At 38.4% G+C, this 26,044-nt stretch overlaps 1 protein-coding gene across 4 annotated transcripts in view; it reads left to right on the forward strand.

The window, feature by feature from the left end:
• The first annotated feature begins 2,141 nt into the window (after nt 1–2,141).
• LOC122087254 (6-phosphofructo-2-kinase/fructose-2,6-bisphosphatase-like) overlaps nt 2,142–26,044 on the forward strand; it is a 28,618-nt gene continuing 4,715 nt past the window's right edge. Inside the window, exons 1-16 of one of the 4 annotated variants that reach the window (XR_006142726.1) lie at nt 2,142–2,574; nt 2,678–2,741; nt 2,840–3,135; nt 10,117–10,335; nt 10,830–11,039; nt 11,166–11,261; nt 11,567–11,665; nt 11,757–11,786; nt 12,289–12,342; nt 12,759–12,812; nt 12,889–12,966; nt 14,910–15,001; nt 15,138–15,195; nt 17,143–17,217; nt 17,532–17,973; nt 19,876–19,894. Coding sequence is in view for 3 of the 4 variants with exons in the window: in XM_042656320.1 (XP_042512254.1) it covers nt 2,386–2,574; nt 2,678–2,741; nt 2,840–3,135; nt 10,117–10,335; nt 10,830–11,039; nt 11,166–11,261; nt 11,567–11,665; nt 11,757–11,786; nt 12,289–12,342; nt 12,759–12,812; nt 12,889–12,966; nt 14,910–15,001; nt 15,138–15,195; nt 17,143–17,217; nt 19,876–19,923 (1,662 nt within the window). In the remaining variant the exon portion in view is untranslated. Of the gene's footprint in view, nt 2,575–2,677; nt 2,742–2,839; nt 3,136–10,116; nt 10,336–10,829; nt 11,040–11,165; nt 11,262–11,566; nt 11,666–11,756; nt 11,787–12,288; nt 12,343–12,758; nt 12,813–12,888; nt 12,967–14,909; nt 15,002–15,137; nt 15,196–17,142; nt 17,218–17,531; nt 17,974–19,875; nt 19,924–26,044 lie in introns of those variants that run through there. The other 3 variants (XM_042656322.1, XM_042656320.1, XM_042656321.1) reach the window with 3 other exon arrangements.

Here is a 26,044-nt window from a genome sequence, read left to right on the forward strand (position 1 = left end):
GATTTTTTTGGTTCGGTTAAAAAAAATCCTAAAACTTAGATATATTTTGGTGTAAATAAATAAATAAAATCCTAAAATATATTTTTCTTTTAGAAAGTTATAGATTAAAAGAGAAAAAGAGAGTAACATGACGTGAGAGAGGAGGAAGAAAATTTAGAATTTTCTTTTTTGGGTAAAAAATACTCCTAAAACATAGATTTTTTAAAAATGATATAGATTAAAAGAGAGGAACGTGAGAGAGGAGAGAGAAAATTTAGATTTTTTTTTTAAAGGAAGATATAGATTATAAGAGAAAAAGAGAATAACGTTAGAGGGGAGGGAGAAAATTAAGAAAGAAAACTTTATTTCAGTTTAAAAAATAAAGTTAATACATAAACTAAAATTTTGAAGAATATTTTAAAAAATAATAATAAATAAAGGGTACCAACAATATCATAAAAATAAAAAAGATTGACAAAAAAAAGTTAACGAAAAAGATAAGGTATTTAAATAAGAAAGACGGGTAAAGTAGTCAAAGAAAAAAACTAGTCATGAAGCATGAGTACATGCACTTATATAATAGTATGATAGCATAATATATATTGGATTTTATTACTATTTAAGTATTTTTATCAAATTTGACACAATTATTGTACTATGATTATACTTTTTTAAATTTATCATGAAAAATATATATTTTAAAGTTTATTTTCTACCTTTCTTTTTTTTTAATTTTATATTCAAAATTTCAAATATGGCAAAAGGTCTAGTGACAACAGTGCAGGTGCATGGTCGTGCCTGAAGCCATCGGATGGGAACAATTATCCCTTTGAAATACCAAAACTATTCATATTTGACGAATTGATCCAACATCTCTGATGATTATGTACAAACCCTTTCAATTCAAATATATATTTTTTTGGGCAAATGTTTTATTAGGGTGGGAGTGTGAGCTCTGTATCCCAACATAAGGGGGACGAAACGATTGACTTATGTTATGAAATGGAAAATGACACCATTTTGGAGTTTCCTTGTATGCTCCTATTGGCCTTCGTGCACATGCAATAATTAAGGGTATTAATCTGTCCAGTTCCGATGTATATGATGCAATTCGGTTTGATGCAAGATTTTTTAGGTGAAACCAAAACGACCATTTATTAGTAAACGATTTCATAGAGTAATTTTGGTTTAAACGGTTTTCTTATGTTTTCTAATTTTTTATCCAAACAACTTATTTACCTTTAAAATTTGTAGTGAAATGGATGTAAATTGTGACATTGAATTGAATTTTATTTTATTTTTTAACAAGAAAAAAAAAAAGAATTGAATTGTTTTTTGTTATATGTTTTTATTAATAGTTCTTTGATGTAAACTTAACATTGAATGATTTAAACTTACTACGTATAGCGGTTTATTTAAATGGTTTACTAACGGTTTAAATTTTAAAACCAAAACTAAATCACAATTGCAATTTTAAAACCAAAATCGAACCATTTAGTAAACGATTTCACGATTTTGATTTTGATTTTGATTTCAAATTCACGTCCTTAGCAAGAATCACACTGCCCCACAGCAAACACCTCTCCATATTTTTAATTATTTTTTTGAATTTTTATCAGTTTTTGGATCAATTCAATGGCCAATTAAAAAAAATCTTTCTGATTCAGACCGATTTGATTCGGATGGTCCAACCGATTCCGAGTTTTGCGGGTGCAAAGTAGATCTGGTGTTAAAGAGGGTCCCACAAATCAGTGCGAACAACAAAATAGAAACTTGAAAGGCCTAGAGCCTCACGATTTCAGGGCCAGGGGACCGCTGCGTCTGGAACGCTCCTTATCTACCAGAATCCACGGTAACTGTGTAAATTGAAATCTATGGACGGCCTCCCAAGACTCCCTAGTCTCCGAGTCCTACTCCCAACCCAAGCGCAAGCCACATAGTGCGTCAGCCCTTCAATGACTTATGTTCGCTTGCCGAGTACAGTACTGCAGGCCGAGGCCGTCATATATTCAGTGCGTCCGACGTGTATGATGTATCGTGTGTCTTCATACGTGTCTCAATATTACTGGGACAACATCATTATTGTATCTCACTCGTTCATCCAATGGTTAGGGCAGCACCCCTGCGAGGCTGCGATGCTCTGTCGTGTCTCATCAACCTCACCAACCAGAGTGTTATCTTCTTCGCTCTCTTCCTTGGCTTTAGCTTTCTCACTTCTCAGTCCCTTTTATTTAATCTCCACCGGTCTTCTTCTTTCTCAGTCCACAAAAAGAAAAAGAAGAAATCGAATTAAATGACAGGTGGAGATGAAGATAAGACCTTAACGAAGCCTATAAATGCAACTGAAATTCTCTAACAGACACAGATAATCGAAGTAGTGAAAGTTTTCAAGAAACTGATTTGGCAATGGGGACAGGAGCTTCAAAGAATCCTGGTAGTTTTCATGGCGGCGAAGAGCGAGAAGACAACCTGGAACATGCTGGTGGGCAACTCTACGTTTCCTTGAAAATGGAGAATTACAAACTCAAAAAAGATCTAATCCCTCATGTTTACGGTTCAGTCCCTCTCGTCGGTTCTTGGGATTCTTCTAAAGCTGTACCCTATTTCTCTCATTTCAGTTTCGAATTCATTGCCTCTATTTTATCTCTCTGAATTCAGAAGCTTATCCCTAACTTCAATTTCTCTTGGAATTTTCCAGCTCTCGATGGAGCGAGAGTCGACCTCAATGTGGGAATTAAGTTTCGTTGTTCCTCCAAACCACGGTAAGCTGTTCCCCTTTGCTTTTTATTCGTTTCCCTCTCTCTCTCTCTCTCTCTCTCTCTCCAATTAATCCAATTGTATGTATCATGTATGACTGTAGAAACTCTGGATTTCAAGTTTCTTTTGAAGCCGAAGTACAGTATTGCGCCTTGTATTGTTGAGGAGGGACCACACCGACTGCTAGCTGGGGGTTCCTTGCAAGGAGATGCCAGGGAGGCTCTGTTCAGGCTTAATGGCGATGAGGTGCTTGAGTATCGTGTCTTTATCAAAGCTGACAAGGTTTCTCCTTTCGATCTTGCGGCTAGTTGGAGAGCTTATCAGGAGAATCTTCAGCCTTCCACTGTTCGTGGAATTCCAGATATTAGCATCAATGCAGCACCAGATACAGGTGTTGAGGTAGTAGAACTATGTTTCTATTTTAGTTTTCAGGTCTGGGTTAGTTCTCTTGTCGCTCTACTTGCTCATATGGGCCATTCTATAGCAATGAGCATTCATCCGTGAATAGAGTAAAGTCGAACTCAATTATATTTTGAATAGATTGTGAACAGAGGAATCATTTTGCTTACACATTGACTCTATTCTTATTTGACATGAGTAATCTTGGAGTTTAAGTTACAAAACTTAGATGTTATCACCTATCAACCAAAGGAATCATGGGTTATCACTATGACAAAGGAAAGGAAATGATGTTGAACATATTAAGTTCCATAAATGAGAACATTTTGGATCATAAGACCTGAAGAAGAGCATTATTTAAATGGTTGTAGTTGGTTGCTGCTAGCAACTCTCAATCCATAATGTCATTAATGTTACTATTACAATTGTTAATATATTCTCAACTGCAGTCAGACATACAACACATCTGTTTTCTGACAAGTGCTAACCATATCCATTGAGATTACCCCCACTTGCCCATCATTTTTCTACTGTTTTATCTGTGAGTGCTCTTACCTTGCTGTTCTCATCACAAATGAATCTGTCCTTCAAAAGCAGAAATCCTTAGGAATCATTGGGAGGAGTGTTCTAATGAGGAAGATAGTGTAGTCGATCCTATCCTGATCTGCAGATAATACCTAAAAGTTGATGAATTATGCTTGTTGAACTTGAAAGGCGGCATTCTCTAATATTTTCAAATTCTCTCTGGTCTTAAAACTTATGTAAGTTTATCATTGTGTATCCTTCTCAAGGCTATCTTGTTTAAGTTGAGAAGAGTGCTATACTGCTATAGAATGGCCAGTTTCTTTTTCCTCTGGAGAGCTGTTTGTTGGTGGTTATTTCTTGCTCCAGATTTGAATTTGAATGGTTGTTATTCTTGGAAATTATTACAGAATTAGATGATGGATTTTTAGGAGTTGTTCTTTGGTAGGTTTCTTGCTTGAAAAGCTATTGGTTGTGAGATTTGTTAGAAAGTCCTTCTGGCATTTTCTGGCTTCTTTATACGTATACATCATTTTTCCTTTCTTGGTAATACTGTTCTTCATTGCCCATCAAAAAGGAAGGGATAAAAAAATGACAGGATCAGTCTTTCAAGCAATTTGACAGGGACATTCATGAGTGTCATGGAAAACAAGGAAGATGACTATTTTAATACATAAGTCTCCTTCATGGTAACCTCAATTTGTAGCATTGAGGAATCCAAGTGTGGGGAAGCTTCTTCACAAGCAGATAGGAACCTGGAAGTGATGTTCATTATTTTGTGAGAATAACTACCCTAAAAAATAATACTAAAAATCTCCAAATATCTTTCCTTTCACCCCTTCATTTCTTTTTCTGGAGGAGGATTTTTTTTTGGGGGGGAGGGGGTTTCTCTTCCTCTTCAACAGTAGAATCAAACTCTTTGTTTTGGATCTATTAGCTCTTTGACTGGATCTGCTTTTAGTTCTGCTTCTGTTTGAGCCTGTTCTATTGCTGGAAACTTTTTTTTGATGAAGGAAACAACCTACAACGTCATTACAAGCGACAACCACCAGTCCTAGCCTAGACCCACTACAGCCCTTACTTCACCTTGTCAATGAAAATTCCTTCATAAGAACACAGCACTACTGATCTCTGGGTTTTGTTGGCTGAATTAGCTAAGATGTTCAACAAATCCCGATGGTCTACATTAGTGGCCTTGTGGGGAGGGGGGAACGGAGTAATCATTTGGTCAATTGGAAGAGGCTGTAAAACAAAGGGCAAACAAAGAGTAATTAATAAATCTTTATTTGATAGATAAGTGAGTGATAAGTATTTTGAAGTTGAAGGAGAGGAATGGAGCTTGCTTGAGAAAATAGTTTCATGGACAAACTGCCAAAGGAGTCTTTTGCATTTGGTCATTTGTAGGAATAATTAATGAGCCAAAATGGATGCAATTACAGCAAGTTGTTCCAAATGCCCTTTTTTTTCCTGCTCGTAGAAACTTTTGGTTTATGTAGTTTCTTAGATTTGGAGAAAGAGACTTGGATTATATGTGTCATCCACGGGATTCATCAAAAAAGAATATTTAAGGCTGGAGAATAGAGAGTAGAGACAAATGGGATGGCACCTCAACTCAGCCTTATCCCAACTAAATTGGGTCGGCTACATGGATCCTCACCCTCCAATCAACTCTATTCAAAGCCATACTGGCTCTCTTAGCTCCTTCATTGTGAATCAAAGCACTCTTCCTAATTAGAGCATCTAAAGGCTTCCGTTGTACATGGCCATGCCACCTCAAATGATTTTCTCGCATTTTATCATTTATTGTAGCTACTCCCAAATCAGTTCAAATTTATTTATTATTTATTTTATCCTTCCTAGTTTTACCACTCATCCATCTCAACATCTTAGTCCAACTAGCTAAGTTCATCTATGTGATGTTTCTTAATTTTCCAACATTCTGCACCATACACCATGTCTAGTTGTATGGCTGTCCTATAAAGTTTTCCTTAAGGCTCTGTTTGGTTGCAAGGAGAATTTAAAGGGAAGGGAAGTGAAATTTTTATACTTAAGAAAGAAATATTTGCAATGACATGTGATTATATAAACTACTTAATTTTCTTAACCGTATTTAATAATAATATTTTACATGTAATTTTTATTATATATATATTGTAGCAAAAGGTTTTTGATGTAGAGTAAAGGGTTTTTTCATAACCAAATATGGAATGATTTGAAGTTAATGGTTTTAACCAGATTTAGTAATGATACATTTTACATATTATAGCAAAGGGTTTTGGATGCAAAGTAAAAGAAAATTTTATAACCAAAGATGGAATGATTTGAAGTTAATGGTATAGCCACATGGGGTAATGATTACAAACACTTCTTTTTTAAGTATGGAAATTTCACTTCCCATCCCTTTAATTCCCTTTGCAACCAAACATAGCCTAAAATTTTAAAGGAACTTTTTTGGTGGGGGGGGGGGACCTCTTTCTTCATGAGGACACTGAATTAGTTAACCATCTATTTATGCATTTTTCTTTTTTAAGGGGAGTCTGATACCATTTCTTGAGGGTGGTTTTTTTATGAGGATCTTATGTTTGTAGGTGAACTTTGTCCTGTTCATAATTTGTGTAACGCCCCAACCCCATTAACCTTGGCACAACATTGCCCTCTTTGGCCCACAGGCCTCAAGGATTTAAAACGCATTATGCCATGTTTAAGGAGGTTAGAAGTTATCAATTAGCCTTGCAATCTCTCCCTAGGCGATGTAGGATTAAAGTTCGCACGCCTCACTGATTTATCAAAACCCCTGGTATTTACCGTATTCTTTGTGAGGTCACCTCACCGATCTCTCAGGCGGGTTTGGTACACTTGCGTATTCTTAGGCGTGACGTGGCCCCACAGGTTGTCAGGGTCTGCTCTGATACCACCTGTGACACCCCGACTCCATTAACCTTGGCATAATATTTTTCCTCTTGGGGTTCAAGGCTTTAAAATGCGTTGTGCCATGTTAAGGAGGCTAGAGGTTATTAACTTTCCCAATAGCCTCCCCCAGACGATGTTGGACTAAAATTTGCACACCCTCACTGATTTCGTAAATCCCCTGGTACTTGCCGTATTCTTGGTGAGGACACCTCACCGATCTCCTAGGCGGGTGCGGTACACTTGTCATATTCTTGGGTTGGTTATAGTGCAATGCCAGTTTACTTGGTGTTTTGATGCTCATCGAAGGAGAGGAGCACCTAAATTATTTACACAAGCTCAGGAAGCAGTGCGGAGGTTAAAGTTAGATAGCTCATTGAGTTTCATTGCATCCACTTTGTTAAGGATGTTCTGTGCAGGTGTTTATTCAGGACTGGGCAGCAGTGACCAAATCTCATCCAACAACCACACCCCCCCCCCCCAAAAAAAAAAAAAAAAAACTCTATATTTATCCCTCGCAGTGGCAGGAGCCTTGTGCACTGGGTACGCCCCTCTTTTTAGGCTACAAAACTTAACATTGAAATACAAAATTAAATTATAAAAAAATATGAGAGAAAGAATGTTGCCAGGTTGTGTAGCATACTCTAGCACCTCTCTGTGTCTTTCTCTCTCCTCCCTCCTATGAAATGACATACCTGCCCCCTTTTGTGGGAGGAGAGAGAGAGACACACACACACACACACACAAAGGGAGGTGCTAATGTACACTACACAGCCGGACAGGGAACTCAATCCCAAAAAAGTATTTAACCGTTTTTACATTTTGTTGAGCAGTATTTGGTGAGATAAATTTCAAGCCACTTGTTTCCTCCATGCAACAATGGTCCCAGCTTTGGTTGGAAGTTGGAACTGTATGAACAGAAAGCTTATTGCAATACCAGATTCTGAAATAGTGTTATGTTATGCATCAAGCTATATATTGGTTGCAAGAGATGCTATTGATATTGGTGACTCCTTGCCTTTTTTTTCTGATTCAGTTTCAGCTTCTGAGCAATACGAATATTACGTTCCCTTATCTTTTAAATTTATTCCTTTTCTCTTACAATTGATGAACTCTTCTTTTGTCAGTGATAATAAAGACTCGTTGTTCTTCAACCCCAAACTTTAACATAGCTTTGTCATCACCCTTTCTTTGCCCTTGTGGTCTTTACATTTGGCACCTCCTTTCTTTTTGACAATCTAAAGGTAGCTATCCCTTCCCCATTAATCAATTGACTGCGCACTGCTCTTATATATAGCTTTGCTATAGATATTTGGCCCTCATCTGTTAGAGATATTAGTTTTGTTGCTCTAAGGGTAGTTTGGGAACTAGTCATGTTATATTTTATTTTTTCCCTTTTACCTCCCTAGGGAGGTGTGTGTAATTACTTGTAAATATATTAGTGAAGCAATATATTTGTGTAAGAGAGATTTCACTCTCTACACACGATTCCACCATTCCATCGCCTCTTCTTCTTCTTCTTCTTCATCTTCCTCCTCTTCGTCTTCTTCTCCAACTCTCATCTCATTGTTCTTTCCCATCCTTATATTCTAATTTGGTATCAGAGCTGTACGCATGGTTTGAGAGTCGAGCTACAAGTCTCCTCTCCTTATTTTCTCTTTGGAAACCTAGGTTACAAAGGGGTTCCAAGGACAAGGCTTCTATGTGAGAAGATTGAAGAAATCTTGAGAGAGGCATGCAAGGATACCATGGAGATACCAAGAGAAGTTTCACTTTGAAGAAAGAGGCACTTGAAGGTTGCAATAAGCAATATCAGGCCTAGGTAAGCTCACCACCAGCCCTGGTTCCTTTTTTCTCTTTCTCTCTTATCTGGTTAGCTTTGGAGCTGAAATCAGGTCTATTGGGGTCGCCCTAGGGTGTATTATCACCCCTCTTGGCCTCGCTTCAAGCCTCCACAACTCACTTCTTTATTGAAAATAGGGTACCACCAGCCCTTTTTTTGGATATTTTTACCTCTAAAATGTGGCCTAAGATGCTTCCAATTGCTATGTGTTTGTAAGGTATGATGTTTAGGGCTATTAAGCTCCTATGTTATGATCCTATACCTTGAAGAAGGTGGGTGGTGTAAATCTCTTTGAAGTATATGCTTGGTTTGCTTGCTAGAAAATTGTTTCTGGTTTTGGGAAGGAAAATTTGGATAGAGTGTGTAACTCCCCACGTTGTGTATGACCCCTTTTCTATAACATGTCTGATGATGGTGGACTTGGTGCCCTCTTTGGAGATGTTTCAGCCAGTGCATCAAGTAGTTCTGCTCAACCTACTCATATGACTTTTGATAACCCAAATACTCAAATTTCAATGTTGAAGTTGGACAACACAAATTACTTAGATTGGGGCTCATTTTGTGAAACTTTCCTTGCGGAGTAGGGGAAAGCTCGAGTATGTTATAGGTATCATTAAAGCTCCTAACCCAAGTGACCCATCATATCCAAAATGGGAAACTGAAAACTCCATTGTTATGACATAGCTGATATTTTCTATGAAACCTAAGATTGGAAGAAGGTTTATGAGAAAAGAGACTGCCAAGAACATTTGGGACAGTGTTACCAAAACTTTTGACCGTGTGGGTGACTCGACTAAAGTTTATCTAGTACTCCAAAAGGTCACTGCCATGAAGCAAGGGGATAGGACCGTTTCTGCGTACTACAACACTATAATTAGTCTCTGGGAAGAGTATGATCACTATAGGGACCTCCAACTATCCAATCCTGACAATTAAACTAAGGTTTATCAAACGCTTGAGAAGGAACATGTTCTTATCTTGCTTGGTGGTTTGAATCCCGAGTATGAGCCAATCCGGATACAAATCTTGGGCCGGTCTCCTCTTTCATCCCTTGATGAAATGTGTAGCTATCTGCAGAGTGAGGAGACCAAGCCAGTGGCCATGGAACCTGCCCCCCTCTTGAGCGGTCTGCTCTTACTACTAGCTCTCAGAGAGGTTGGCGTGGTGGTGGCAGAGGTCAAGGGCCACCTCGTGGAGATGACAGACGATGTGATCATTATGGGAAATCTGGGCACATCAAAGAGAGATGCTGGGTTCTTCATGGACGCCCCCCTGACATGCGTGGTGGATCTAGTGGTGCTCGTGGTGAACGTAAAGGGGGAGCTAGAGCCCATAGTGTTCAAACTGAGACTGATACTACAAGGTCTACTTCTAGCATACAGGTAGAGCAACATAACTAATATCTCTAACATCATCAACTTGTGGAAGATGGTTTTTCAGGACAATCATGGATTTATTTTCCGGTTGGAAGAATGGAAATACGTTCAAAATTCTGTGGATAAAGTGTAAATATGGTATGAATTTCTTTTGCTGTTAATTGGAGGGACAGCTCTGTAATTTTTTTTTCCCTTTTTGCTGAATAGATTCTGTTACTTTTCCTGGGGAACAGAAATACTTACTCTTTGTATTTGTATGTGCGTGTAAAATATTTTTGCTTCTTATTGGACTTAACTAAGAATTTTCGCTTACTTCTTCCATTTTTTATGCAGAATGGTTCCACAGCAAGTTTAGAGCTTGATCTGGAACATTATGTTGTTCCAGCTCCAGTGACCTCTGCAACCTCAGGCCTGGTTTATGCAGCTAACATGGCAGAGACTCCAAGGTCACTGACTTGTTCTGGGATATTTTCGAACAGTGATGGCTCAAGCAGTGTTTCACTCTCAAATAGGGCTGGTAGTGTTTCAGTTGATCAGCCTACTACTAGAAAGGTTTATCCTGGTAACCCTTCCTGCTAATTTGTATGCTATATCAGAGATATGCTCACCATATTTACGAAAAAACAGTACAATTTAAAAAGTTGGGCTGATCTTTCTTAAAAGGAAAATGGTGAACCTAGAAATTTTAATTAGGACAAAAATCTTAAGTTTATAGTCTTATGGCGCATCTATAATTGGTATTGCTACTCAATTGGTGATCCTCATGAAAGAAATCTAATCTGGCTGTAGATTGACAGTTGGTGGTTTTGTTTCTCTTATCTCCATATTTTCCCTTTTCTTTCCTTGTCTCTTTCCAAGCCAAAGGTGCTGGATCAATGTTCCTGATTTTTTTTTCATCAAATTTGATGAAGCATATTATTATTCCTTTTCTTTTTACCATCGATAGTGAAATAGGAGCACTTTTTGTCTTCTGCTACCATGTTTTTTATCTGTTGATTTCATGCATTTATGGATCCATTGATCTGACTATTTGGTCTTTTGCTTAGGAAATGGAAGTCGTTGTTCCAGATCCTTCCAAATTCTATTCTCCATCTGGTATGGTTGAGTCAAAGTCAGTGGGAACATTTTCATCCATGCAAAAGCAGGAGGGTCACAGGGGCCTCTTTGTGGATCGGGGTGTGGGATCTCCAAGACAAGTTAAATCAGCTAGTCAAACTACTTTCACTATGGATCTGAATCTGGATTCTGAAACCAAGGTTTGTACAAGACTGCGAAGTTTTTCTCCTCCCTCCCCCCCCCCCCCCCACAGATGATATTTCATGAGGAAGTTTAATTTGAAAATCTTGTGATGTTCTAATGTTCTCCTTTCTTCCAATTGTCAGAATGCAATGCCAGCAGCTGCTGGAGCTGTTGCAGCTGCGGCTATTGCTGATCAGATGCTTGGACCTAAGGAGGATAGACACCTGACAATTGTTCTGGTATTTTACCATTTGTGATATGTCATTCTTTCTGAATTTCCCCCTTTATTTCGGTGTTAATTTGGTGGGAGTGTGGGACTGGAATGTATGGTGCTAAGTTCGTCATAGAGTTACTTGCATGAGTTTTATTTTTACTGGTTGGCTCTGGGTATTTCTACAAGGGATACTATGGTATATGTGTGAATTTGATTTCTACTCATCTTTCATTGTGTATTTTCTATAAATCACATAGCTAAACATTGTGAGAACTGGGCCATGGTGATTCTTTGCTAAAAATTTCTCCTAAGAAGTTGCTAATGTCTTAGGTTGGATTACCAGCCCGAGGCAAGACCTTTACTGCTGCAAAACTTACAAGATACCTCCGTTGGTTGGGTCATGATACTAAACACTTCAATGTTGGGAAGGTTATTTTCTCTCTTTATACAATAATTCTTTTTGCCCCTTAGTGCTTAACCATCACAAAATTTGATGAGATTCAAATCTTGGTTTTAACAGTATCGTCGCCTCAAGCATGGAACGAATCAGGTATGGCAAACTATCTGAACCTTTGGGAAATACCTGATTCATTTGTGATTCATATTTGCATAACTTTCAGTGTGACGTTGCACTTGCGATTTTCAGTTTTTCACTTTCTCCCTCTATTTTTTTGCGGACATCTGATAAGAAATTGAGTTTCCCTATTCCTGTTAAAAAAATGTGGGTTTAGCTTTGTGAAAATACCATTGTATGGGCTCCGAGTATGATAGAGTTTCTGGATAGAGATGAGATTCCTAAGAGGATATATTTTTGTGGTGTGTAAAGGAAGTTTGAATGAAAAGGAGAAAGCTAGTGCTATATGTAAGAAAATTCTGACTATGCATAACATAAAATCCTATTTCTTTTTAAAATTAATATTTCCTTTTGGATTTGTTTCATCTTGACATTTGACTGGCTCATAATTTTTTTTTTTCTAAGAGTTTTCTCTTTTTTATGGCCTTGCTTATTTGTAAATGAGAGATTTAAAAAGTTTAAACTTCTCTTGGTGCAGTCTGCTGATTTTTTTCGAGCTGACAATGCAGAAGGCATAGAGGCGCGCAATGAGGTGAATTTGCATCAAATTATCCTGTAGTCTATTTGTCTGTCTGTGGGCACAGTAATTTTATGCATTCAAGTATACAACATTGAACCTAAAGCCTGATACAAAGTGATGCAAAAGCTGTCCAGGAGAGGGTTTAATAATGGTAGTGGTAGGATTAAGGTTTAGCTCTCAAGTATATAATTAGGGTTTTCTCAGTTGTAGTAGTATAGAAGCTTTATGAAGACAGTAGTTTTGTATTATGTATCAGATGATTTATATTACCTTTGAAAAGGATCCACTTGTTCCTTGGAGTCTCCTTTTTTCCGTAGTAAGTTTTTGATTTACTATAGAGTCTAAGATGATTGCTGTAGGTTGTAATACTAATGCCTGATTAACATTTTTTGCCTTGCACATAGTCTTAATATATCAAATGCCACTAGGTAGCAGCTTTGGCAATGGATGATATGATATCTTGGATGCAAGAAGGTGGCCAGGTAAAGTGCTATTATGTTTAACTTTGTGATGATTATTGTAGTCCTTTTGTTCTTACTTGCTCCGAATGGGTTGTAGGTTGGAATATTTGATGCCACAAACAGTAGCAGGGCACGGAGGAATATGCTAATGAAGATGGCTGAAGGGAAATGCAAGGTAGCATTATCAGCTCAGAAATTTCCAAGAATGTTTGTAATATAGCTGTCAGGTGGACCATGTCGATTGTCTACCAAGAGGATCAGCAGTCCAGAGGGAATATTCACTACAATTTATGGATTGAAATTAAGGAGATACTCAACATGACCAAATTTATGGATAATTATAGCTATCTCTTATATCATATTCTTTGGACAGCATGCATTGTGTCCTGGAAAAAAAACTTGAATGGGTTATGATCATCCATGGGTTTGGTTGTTCTTTGATGAATATCTCCTTGGTATGGGTCACTTTGTGGTGGTTCACCCACTGCATGTTCACTGTTGGTAGGCTGACCCTAGAGTCTTCCTGAGATATATCTTAGATATTTGACTTTGTTTGACAATATTTGAGTTTTTTTCTTATAGCAATAGTTTATTTTTAAATTTACTCTTATTGACGTTGTTATTATTGTTGGCATTATTGTTAGTAGTCATTTAGCTAAAAAGGAGAATTTAACAGTTATGACAACTTATTATGAGTTAACTGAGACATTGCCTTGCATAGAGTGGAATATTGCAACTACCATAATGTTTGGTTGAACTGGTTTCACAAAGAAAACTTGCTAACAAAAGAGAGTAAAAGAAGAAGAGCAAACAATAAACAAGAAAAAACTAAGTTTGAAAAGGTTAATTGGTTGCCCTCCTCCTTGGGCCTATTCTCTTCTGCCTCTACTTGGGACTTCATTCGCTCCAAAGACCCTCTCCTACTGCCTCCCTACGCAGGCTTTCCTTGGTGAAATATCATCTGGTTTAAAGGGCACATCCCTCGTCATAGTTTCACCGTCTGGTGAGCCCTCTCCTACTGCCTCCCTATGCAGGCTTTCCTTAACTACTGCCACATCCAAGTCCCCACCTCCTGTTGTTTGTGCTGGAATGGTACGGAAGATGTTGACCATCTCTTCTTCTCTTGCCCCTTTTCTACTTCCATTTGGAAGAAGGTCCTTCACTCTTGCTGGCCTTCCCCCTATCCCATACTCCCCCTCCCCCAGGAATGGATTTGGATTGACATGACTTTTAGTGGTTCCACCATTTGTGACACAATCGGAAAGCTCGCTTTTTGCGTCACCATCAATCATCTTTGGATGAACCGTAATCTTCGTAGATGGACCTCCAACTCCCGTTCCTTCGAAGGGATTTGGAAAGCCATCTATTTTGATGTTACTTCCAAATTCAGATTTCTGCGCTTCCGCCTGGTTCGTGACACCCCAAGGAACAGGCTCATTGTTGTATCGTAGGGCCTCCCCCCCCCCCCCAAATTGATGTATCCCCTAGCTAGCTTGTTTGGGGCTTAGCCCCCTTTGGGTTTGCTCCTTTTTGGCCCCCTCTTTTCCCCTTGTATATTATTCTCTTGGTAATGAATTATTTATTCATAAAAAAAAAAAAATTCATAAACTTTAATCAGTGTATTCATACTGTGGTGGGGGAGAGAAAGATGACCCCTCATTCTTCTTTTTTTTGCCAAATCCTTGCTGGCTCTTGGTAATTCTAGACTTCTAGTAGAGTGTGGGTGGATTCATTATGTTGACTACTGTATGTTCTGACTTATATATATTTTTTCCTTAATGCATAGAGGCTTTATTTGTTACAAAGCATGTCATAATGGATGCTTGCTTAGGTTAACATTTAGAAAAGATACTTGCGAAAAAAAAAAAAAGGATCTCTAAACAGATTGTTTTGTCCAAAATTCAGCAGTGTCAAAATCAAATTTTTTTTTTCTCTTGATTTATAAGTTGATTAAACTTTCTATATGGAAGTTGCAGTAATCAGATACAGATTTTTTTCAGTCTAGCCCTTAGGATTTTGTATAGGTGCCCATTAGAAGTTTTTGAATTAACATGAGAAAAGAGCAAATGGGATTTTATGGTTCTAACTTTGAACTACATTTTCTGTTGTTCCATACAGATTATATTTCTGGAGACAATATGCAATGATGAGCGCATCATTGAAAGAAATATACGCCTTAAAATTCAACAAAGTCCTGACTATGCTGAAGAGTGAGTATGGTGCATAGCTTTTGCTGTTTTGGGATAAATCCTTTTTTGTCTTGATTAACATCTTTGGACATAAAGCTCATTTTGCATGACATGCTTATTTTGATGGAGTAGTGAAAGTATTTGTTGTTCTATGCAGGCCAGATTTTGAAGCTGGACTGCGAGATTTCAAAGCACGACTGGCAAATTATGAGAAGGTGATTGTCTCACACTCTTCATTGGTGATACATTGTTATGTGTATCACTCTTTATCAGTGATGCATTGGTATGTGTATAGGCTTTAGGTGTCTAGGTTTCAAAAGGCATATGGGGAATTGGATACACATCATGTAGAGTGCCCTACTTCCAATTACAATATCGTTGTTATTGGATTTAGTTACACGATTATTTCTAAGGATTTGATATTGTGTGCTGCTAAAATAGTACAACACTTGGCTTTATGAATCAGCATTGTGGTACCAATTTATAAAAATAAAGGTGATATTCAAAGCTGTAATAATTATGGAGGAATTAACTTATGAGCCATTTTATGAAATTATGGGAGAAAGTAATTGTGAAGTACGTCTGAGACAAGAAACTAATGTTTCAGATAACCGATTTGGTTTTATGCCAGGGAAATCAACCACAGAAGCTATCTATTTTCTTAGGAGAATAATGGAAAGATTTAGAGCATATAAGAGATATCTTCATATAGTCTTTATTGGTTTAGAAAAATCTTGTGATATAGTTCCCAGAGATTTAATTTGGCAAGTTCTAGAGAAGAAAAGTGTTTCAAGTCAATATGTGGACATAATTAAAGATATGTATCATGATGCAGTGACTAGTGTAAGAATTGAGGGGACATGGTAGTGAGTTCCCAGTAACAGTTGGATTACACTAAGGTTCAGTTCTTAGCCTTTGTTTGCACTAATCTTGGGTGGGTTGACTAGAGATATTCAAGATCATATCCCTTGGTGTATGTTTTTTGCAGATGATATTGTTTTGGTGGATGAAACAAATGCTGGGATGAATGCCAAGTTAGATTAATGGAGATCAACCTTGGAATCAATAGGTTTAACGATAAGTAGAACAAAAACAAAGTACATGATCATGATGCGTAACTTAGTAACAGTAGGACAAAGAGGGGGGTGGTGAAAATTGATGATAGGAAATTACAACAAAGTGCTAACTTTAGATACCTAGGTTCACTCTTGAATATAGAAGGATAAATAGAGGATGATATTATTCACAGAATTAGAATAGGGTGGATGAAATTGAGGGGGTGCATCAGGAGTGTTGTGTGATCGATGTATCTCTTTAAAAACTCAGAAGGAAAATTCTATAGACTAGTTATATGGCCAAAAAACGTATGGGGTGAATATTGGGCAATAAAGGAAAAACACTTAAGCAAACTTAATGTGGCAGAAATGAGGATTTTACGACAGACAAGTGGTAAAACTAGAAGAGATAAAATAAAGAATGAACAAATTAGAGCAAACCTGGGTGTTGCCCTTGTTCATGATAAGTTGGGGGAAACTCGTCTGAGGTGGCATGGACATGTGCAACGGAGGCCTTTGAATGGTCCAATGCGGAGAAGTGATTTATTGTAAATCGAAGGAGCTAAAAGAGCTAGAGGTAGGCCTAAAATATACATAGAAGAAGTGGTGAGGAAGGACATGTAGAGCTTATGATTGGATTCTTGTATGGCTTTGAATAGAACTGATTGGAGAAATAGGATCCATGTAGCCGACCCCATTTGGTTGGGATAAGGCTGAGTTGAGTTGGCTTTATGAATGTGATTGAGATCCAATGCCCGGCATCCCCACCTTGGGGTGGGGGAGTAGAGGACTAAATGATTCGGAGAATGATAAGACTTGAGAGTTAGGATATCATTTATCATGACCAGACGGTTGTAACTGGCACAACTGGGTATGACAATAAAATAAGACACCTTCCGGTGCCTTCTCAGATGTGCCAAGTGCCCATTACAGTTGGTGATCTCAGAATGACATATTCTAGGCTTTTTTTTCCAGATTGTGTCATGCAGTGTCTAGTTTCTGGCGTTTCTTATCCCCACTGGTAATGCTGTTTCCTGGTGGCATGGTTGCATTTCTGTGGGGGTTCGGTTTCATGTACACTAGCTCTAACCTGTATGTCCTTGCCAGGTTTATGAACCAGTAGAAGAAGGGTCATACATCAAGATGATTGATATGGCTAGTGGACAAGGTGGTCAGATACAGGTAAGTTTTCTCTCTTTATTTGTATGCAGACATGGTCAATCTTCATGTGCTATGGCTTTCACGAACAATGTCTTTCCGTAATACATCTTTCATTAGGTTTCTTGATTGTTGTATAGTCTTGGATTGGATTGAAGCGGGTAGACAAGTTTATGATTGGTATGCTTTTTTGGTTGTAATTGCATTGTCTCAATCTTACTTATCAGACTGATGAAAATTGAAATTCCACTTGAATCAGGTTGCAGTAGGTAGTAAGTGTTTTTTATATTGAATTGTTTTAAGATCATAAGCACGTGACTCTTGATCTATGTTACTAGGATTGGCATTTCCCCAGCCGAATTGCATCTCCGTGCATGTGGACAGAGATTCTGCACGTACATGGATTTGTGCCATGGACTCGGGGTGGGGGAGGTGTCATCCTCCAAGTCTGGTCCCACTTTAGGTTGAGGTTGGAGGGAAGAAAGGCTGAAACAAGGAGGAGGAGGAAGAGAGGCAGATGCTGGAGACGAGAAGAGGAGGCAGAGGCAGACGTCAGCGAGGAGTAGAGGGAGCACAGTAGTCAAGATATTGCCTTGGCAACAAAGTGCTCCCTGATGCTCAAGGTGTCTGGTCCATAGTTGGCACGATGTCTAGGTGACCCAAGGCATTGGAGAGAGCCCAAAAACAGTGTGACACCAAGAAGTCGACCAAGGCACCTGGACGCCTTACCAACTATGGTCTGGTCACTTGCAAAAGAACCTGATTTTCGTTGCAAGTCTGGTACTTACCTGGTCTCTGCTGCCACTCTGTTGGTTTTCGCTTCAAATCGCCAATGCAAGTAACTTCTGTTCCTCTTAGAAGACAAGATAATTGTATTAAAGTATGATAAAGAAGAACACCTGCACACCTAGGGATACACTAATCACTAGGTATGGCTCAATGAGTCCTCTACAAAGAGCTATCCCCTTTACATTAAGCGCAAAAATCCCCACTCTTACAAAACTTTAATCATTAACAAAAGCCTCTCACCCATCCCAAATAGAAACTATATTCATTCCTCTAAACTTTGGTTCATTGAACACCTTGACGGCACCATTCTTTAGACCTTGAAAACCAGGTTGGCTGTCTCCTGCTTATGCTTAAAAAATTCTTGTATTTTGTCCAAATGCTCCAACAAGTTGCAATATCCATAATTGGGCTTTTGAATGAGTGTATTGAACTGTAAATGTTTTATATTGATTGGTCCAATAGTGGTTGTTATCAAATTCCAGACTTGTGTCCTTATTATAAAACCTGACTACCCATATTAGATGTTTAAACTAATACTCATTTAAAGAATGATTGGCACTTGCATTATTTGGGCCTGTCAAAAGAGCTAGCAATTATTCAATATATATATATGTAATACCTAAAGTCTCCAGATCCTATATTTGGGATTTGCCATTCAACACCCCATGGCTGTGTTGGACTCAAACAGCTGCGGCTGTATTTTCAAAATGGCCTATTTTTTGGTTATGGGCTTCTTTTTTCTTAATGAATTCTGTTGTAATGGGATCAAATGTTATAAATATTTAGTCCTAATGGGTCCGTTTGATAAGTAACATACAATTTTATTGCAAATTTAGAAAAAGTGATACAGAGTAGGGCTGTATCCCCAGGCAGATTTAATGTGATTTTTGTTGATGAAATTTTATGTTCAGGGTTTAAGAGATGGTCTTTTACCCTCTAATTTGATGAGAAACCTCTGATCTATTTGTGGGAAACATATTCTCTCTCTCTCTCTCTCTCTCTCTCTCTCTTTCAAATACTCTTATTTTCCTTTTGTGTTTTCTGGTACTCATCAGTTAGTTCAGTTTTCTAGGTTATGAATGAATTTGTTGTTGGCTGGCTTCTGTTTAGGCTTGGAAATGATACCTAGTTTACTTTTAATTTCGTGGACCTTTAACTGCAGGTTTGTTATCCCCGGCAAAGTCAATGTTAAACTGAAAGTCCTCTGAAGATTTAATTAGGTGGATAGCCCTAAACTTAAATGAATGATCTACTCGCTTATCCCAGTATTGGTAAAAAAGCAGGTTTCCATACCCAAATAATGCCTCGATCCGGATTCATACAGGGACTTGACTGATATATTTAAGTGTTCCTGTCTGATTATTTAAAATCTTAACGTGGATATGTGAACTGATAGAGATAAATTTTGGTTTTCAACTTACAATATTCTTAATCATGCTCGAGTAGGAACTTCTTATCAACAAGTATAATGTCATCTAATAGCTGTGGTATCCATGCCAAATTCAAATACTCAAAAGGAATCAATTTTAGTCCAAGTCTTCTGAGTTTTGGGCTAAATGAAGCTCGTTCCAACCCCTCAATTAAGTTTTTAAGGGAATAAAGTTTTATGTCATTGGCTATCAAGCACTTCGACTTTGTTGTGCAAGTCATCTGTTTCTTTTGGATGAATTCTATTTAATATTGAAGATTTTATTTTCTTTTATTCTCCTTCTCTTTCCTTTTTTTTTTGTGGGCGGGGGTGGGGGGATGGTGATGTTTATTTATCTAGAGTGAAACATTGTATGGATGTTTGCATGACTTATTGTATTTCCAAGTACAGATTCCATCTAATTAATTTTTTCCCTTATTATCTATGATCCTAAGGTATATTGAGAATCTTATCTGTTGATTCAGGTGAACAATATTAGCGGCTACCTTCCAGGAAGAATTGTCTTTTTCTTGGTATGTTGAAACATATAAAGCCATGATGTCAATTATTTCTTCACATTTTGTTGTCTTTGTTGGGAAGTTCATCAGTCAAAGATGGTACACATCATTTAATTACAATTAAGTCATAGGCAGTTGTAATAGTATGGTCCTGGAATTCATTGTCCTTGCTTTACCTAGTTACTAAAATCATTATCTCTTGAGTTAATATGATCCAGGTATTCATTAATCTTACTTTAAACAGTTACTTAAACCATTATCCACTAAGTTTAACTTTTTAGGGGATAAGTAGATGTTGAGCTGGAGGATAATGAAACATTTATATTTGAAAATTCATTTTATGCTTCACAAATATGGAGTAAGCCTTTGTCCACTTAATTAGATCAATTCTTTGGGCTGCATTTGTATGACCTGGTAAGATGGGTAAAAATCCTCATAAAACAAGTTCCTCTTGGCATTTGTTATGGTAACAAAGAGTTAGACAATGTAGAAGTAGGTTAGACTAGGTAAACAAACTTCCAAGATATTAAAGCCCAAACCAATTCAAATGTGAACCCTCAAATCAGTCTTAACAGAAAACAGAAATAGGAGTAGGAAACAAGGGAAACAAGGGAAACAAGAGCCAGAAATAAGCAAATAATTACTTGCAATCAGAAGGAAATAAACCAGCAACAAAACCAGCAGCAGAAATTGATACCCAGGCAGAACTGAGTGTCGGCTAGAACAGGGAGAAACCCTGCGGTTGGAACCTGGCTGAGTGACGGGTGAAACCCTGGTCGAAGGTGCCCCTTGAGAGTTGAGATGATCTTCAAACCCTCCAAAGGGTCTTCGAAAGTGCTGAACAGATTAGGAGAAAAGAACCCAGCCGATTGGACTCAAGCCCTAAGGCCCCTAACAACCTGCAATCTGCCTTGCGGATCTGAACTGGTCTTCCACAGGTTTTGATCCTGGTGTTATGTCTTCAAATAGATGTGAATTAATCCACTCACACTTCCCTCACAGCAAGCAACAACAGAAAACAGAAAACAGAAAAGAAAAAGAAAGAAGATGTTCAATAAGATAGATGTGGGTGAGAATGGCTATCTCAGCCTGGGTATCTCACTCACAGCTATCCCAACTGTTTGTCTTTCTTTCTCAGGAGAGGGAGCAGGCAAAAACTGCAACAAACTTCATTACTTCAATACTGGTTTGTGTCTAGTGTCTACAGCAGACTCTCTTTATATAGAGGTTTGAAGTTACAATAATAGAAGTTTGACTCCAATTAGGAAACTAATTGATGTAGGGGGTTCCTAGGTGACTAGGTCTCCTATAAGATTAACTAACTAGGTAGGGTCAACTCAAGGGACTTGGGTAGATAGGACAAAAGAAACTCAACAAACAAGATTGAACATGCAAAATAGAATGAGACTAATAAACAAAGTAGCAAAAAACAATATTAATCTAGGCGGAAAAACACATAAACTCTTACTTAAGCTTCAAGTGGGGACATGGGGAAGGGAACAAACGTCATACGAATGTTAGGTTCAGCACAAATCAATCCAAACACCAAATAGGATATGCAAACAATCAATGTCCTCTAACAGCCAACTAAAATAGAAAAATCAGCAAAGGTTTTGGAAATATAACAGTGACGAAATGTCTTAAAACAATGGGTAAAAATAGACATAAGCAAAAGGGCATGGGTTGGTTTCAATGTTAATGGGTTGCAACATGTAACATGGATATATGGAGGTGGGAGGGGTTTAGTTTAATTAGTTACCTTGTTGCTGTCCTGGTCTGAGGAGTAAAGAAGAAGTCGAAGTCCTCCCAAAATAAAGAGTTGCAGTCCAACCTTGGTTGATGAAGAAAATCCAGCTTGCTGTGTAGTGATCCTTGTTATTGCCGATGGAGCTTGCGTGAGTGAGGGAGCTTTCAACAGCTCACAATAGTGGATACAGCAAGAGCAGTAACCGAGAGACAGAGGGTGAGAGAGAGAGAGAGAGAGAGAGAGAGAGAGAGAGAGAGAGAGAGAGAGAAAGAGAGAGAGCCGTGAGAGAGAGAGGAGGCGTGAAACAGAGGGAGGCCGAGAGTGAGAGATGAGAGGAGGGAGAGGGGAGAGAGAGAAATCGTGGGGGGGAGGTTTGGGGGCTGTTTGGCCTTCAATATTCTTCATTCATTCCCATTGTGGCCAATGGCCTTACATAAATAATAGGATAGTTACTAAAAAGAAAAAGGCTAATCTAGTAACATAATCTCAGAAATAAAGAAGCTTCCTAAAAAAACAAATAGGAATGTTATTTAGTTTCCTATTTAACTCAATGACCTAAATAAACAAAATCCTAGGAAATAAAACTACTAACAAATCAGATTTGGTGGGGGCCACACAATCTTGGCAAAATCCTAGGAATTAAAATTACATATCAGATTTGGTGGGGGCCACACAATCTTGACAAAGAAAGGAAGGAGAGGACTCGATCCAGCGCTGGGAAGGCTGGACTGAGCCTTCCTCTTCTTTCTTTTTTTCTTCCTCTTTCTAATCCTCCAACCACAAAGAAGGTTGGGTCTTCTTCTTCCTTCGGTTGTACGTCTTGATGTCCCCATTACTAATGAAAATAGAAACTAATTCAAAATAGCAACCAAGGCAAATTAGAAACCTAGAACTTCCTAAAAGTGTAAACAAACTACTAAAATAGGAAACTAATGGAGCTTCCTATGCTGGCCTGAGGGGTGGGTCGAACTCAGCCCAAAGGCTGGTTCGATGGCTGCTTCTTCCTCCTGTGATATTGTAGCCCATGATGGGGATCTACATCAAGTTAGACCCGAATCGGTTTCAGACGAAGGTACAACAATGCTTTTGATATATCATGCAATGCACAGCTGAGACATTGACATCCAATAATATACTCGTGTATTATATCATTATATGTATAATGCTTTTCAACATAGTTTTCAAGGTGACTAGGTGACCCAAGGAGTTGGAGGGCCGCCTAGGCGCCCTAGGTGTGCAGTCTATGTAATATAGCAATATAAGTTATATTTAGTTATGCTTATATGCAACATAGAAGCCATATCAATGCAATATAATAATTATGCTAGTAATGTACTAATATGAGAAAAATAACATATAATAAACAAAACATAGGATATAATATAAGTATATTCATAAAAAAATAAAATTAAAGCAATAAATATAAATCAACGTAATTGCATTAAGTGTCAAAAAACTGATATAATATAAGGGGTGCTATCACAAGGCCACGCCTAGGCAGCTAAGGTAGTCAGCCACCTTTCTTGCATCAAACAATGCGTGCTGTCGCGTTGGACCTAAGAAGGGGTAGAGTTTAGGGCTTGACTCTAGTATGGCCTCAAATAGAGTTGTTTGGAGGGCAAGGATCCACGTAGCTGACCCTATTTAGGTGGGATGTTTCTGAGGTGGTGTTGTGTTTTTTTTTTTTTTTACAGATCCATATAGCCGATCCATTTAGTTGGGTAAGGCTAAGTTGTTGTTAGGGTCATCCAAGCACCTTCTTAGGCCAAAGGTGAGAGTAAGGCTGACTTGGTATATTGTATTTCTTCGGGTTTGCTTTCCCCACAATCTTCCTAACTTCATTTCTGGCAGCATTATATCTCTTTAGTCCCTTGCCAAGTCTTAAAACCATATTTCTTTGTCTTAATGGCTGCCTCGACCTCCACATTTGCCACCAAGTCTCCCTCGGAGCTAGATGGACACCATTTGATTCCCCTAGAACTTCTTTAGCGACCTTCTTAGTATAGGCCGTTATCTCAGTCCATATCGTGTTGGTGTCTCTCTCAAAGTCCCACTTCCCTTGTTTGACCACTTTGCTAGTAAATGAATCCAAGGTATCTCCTTTTTAATCTCCCCTAACTTACCATAGGGCAGATAAGCTCCCTATCTTAAGTTTCTATGTACTGAGGGCAGATATCCAAGACCACTAATCTATATTGAGAGGTTAGGCTCTCCCTAGGTATAACCTTACAATCCTTACAAAACAATCCGTTGGACCTTCTAGTTAGGAAGTGATCTATTTGTCTGGAATGCTGCCCACTTCTGTTTGTAACTATAGGCACCTCTTTTTTTGGAAGAAAGTGTTTGCAATTGATAAATCATAAGCTATCACAAAGTCTAGACTGAGGTCCCTTCTTCATTCCTCTCCCCAACTTCGTATCCTCCATATACATCTTCATATCCTCTATAATATCTTCCAACATGTCCGCTCAAGTCACCTTCTGTAATAATCTTCTCACCTTGACTAAAACCTTGCACTAAACTATTCATGTGTATCCAAATTTATATTATACCACTTTCATCCAATCCTACTTGGGGTGCATAAGCACTAATAGTATTGATCCCCTATTTCTCTAACACAAGCTTGATGGCTTAAATCCTATCTCCAATTTGTTTGAGATCCACTACATCATTCTTTAGATCTTTGTCCACTACTTTACCTACTCCACTTCTATTACTTTGATCTTCTGAATACCAAAGTTTGAAGTCATCCAATGTCTTAACCTTTTTACCCTTCCATCTTAGTTTCTTGAATACAAGCAATGTTAATCCTTCTTCTCCTCATAACATCTATCAACTCTATATTCTTACCCATTAAGGAACCATTGTTCCAGGATGCTAGTCTAACCCTACGCTTATGGGCTAGATTCTTTACATGCACTTACTCTTGCGTACTTATCACCGCATCCAGGTGTCGATGTGGCACTTCGCTTACGGGGGATGCACTAGTAAGATGACGATAGGGCATGATTGTAAGTGGGGGAAAAAAAAAAAGATAATTAAAAAACAATAGGATTCATGCAAAAGGTGATTGGCTGATTATATTAAGATGCCGGTTGCCAACCTGATACACCAATATAAAAAAAGTTTATATAAAATAAGTATATGCAATAATATATAGTGAGGGGGCCATCTAATACATTACACATGCATTTTCATCAATAAAAATAAAGCACATGGCACATACACCTGGTCTAAAGACAATACGATATGCAATCTCAGCAAACAAGAATAGGTGTATAATCAAGCAAAGCAAAGAGGTGATCATACAAAGCATAATATTAAGTATCTCAAGATTCCATGTGCATAGTTTGGAATAAATAGCTCAAAAACAGTATACACATTAAGTCTTAAAGAAGAAATAAATATATCAAGATTTCATGTGCATAGAAAGGAATAAATAGCTCGAAGACAGTATACACAACAATTCTCGAAGAAGTAAGTGGTTAACAGGGTTCCTACCAAATTGCATCAAGGAAGATCTTATCAGGATGGTAAAAAGGTAACTGATCAACTCCACCAAACTGTGTCTAGAGAATCTTACCATGGTGGTGTGTGTGATTGCCTGATAAAGTCTTGACTGTCACGGTGTTGCTGGAGTGGCCTTTGTCCCTAGGCCACTTGGGGTACATGGGCTTCTTGGAGGGGTAGTGGAGATTGGGCCGGAGTGTTGGGGATGGGGATGGGGATGGAACGAAGGTCTGAGGTGAGTCGCAGGGAGTGAGTGGGGTTTGAAGTCCGAACTTATTTTTTGTTTTTTTTAGACGATCTTTGGGGGAAGAGAATGGAATAATGTCAGAATGGAGGATGGTAAAATCTTACTTTTTTTTATCTGACCCTTGGAGGAGAGAGCGTTGGGGGAGGAAGAGAAATGGGGGTAGGGCGAGATTTGGGGGATGGGTAGAGATTTGGGTGAGCGAGGGTAAGTCGGGGGTGTGGTGGTGTGTGACAGACACTTACAATGGCTTTACGGCATCGATCGACAGTGGTTTCCTTAAGAACAGAGAGTGCACACGAGAGAGAGATTCGCCACAATTTCTTCTACACCCCGGTAATAATGAGCCCACTTTCCAGTCCTAGCTGTAGAATGAAGCTCTGATTTCAATGGCGGAAACCCTGGGGGTGCACTTACTTGATTTCTTCACAGCAGAAGGGTTACTAGCGCTCCAACCTCCGCTGATTGAGTCGTTCAAGGGTGTGACTTCGCCTTTGAGATATTTTCCTTTGTCATGTCTGTAATGATGATGGGGATGTGGATGGGGACACAAGTCACCAACTCAAGCGGTGATCGCAATGGGGTGAGACACCCTAGTGCAAGATATTCATGGTTTTTCTTTTTGGGGGGGGGGG

Source organism: Macadamia integrifolia, chromosome 8, assembly GCF_013358625.1.
Source record: "Macadamia integrifolia cultivar HAES 741 chromosome 8, SCU_Mint_v3, whole genome shotgun sequence".
NCBI classification, from domain to species: domain Eukaryota; kingdom Viridiplantae; phylum Streptophyta; class Magnoliopsida; order Proteales; family Proteaceae; genus Macadamia; species Macadamia integrifolia.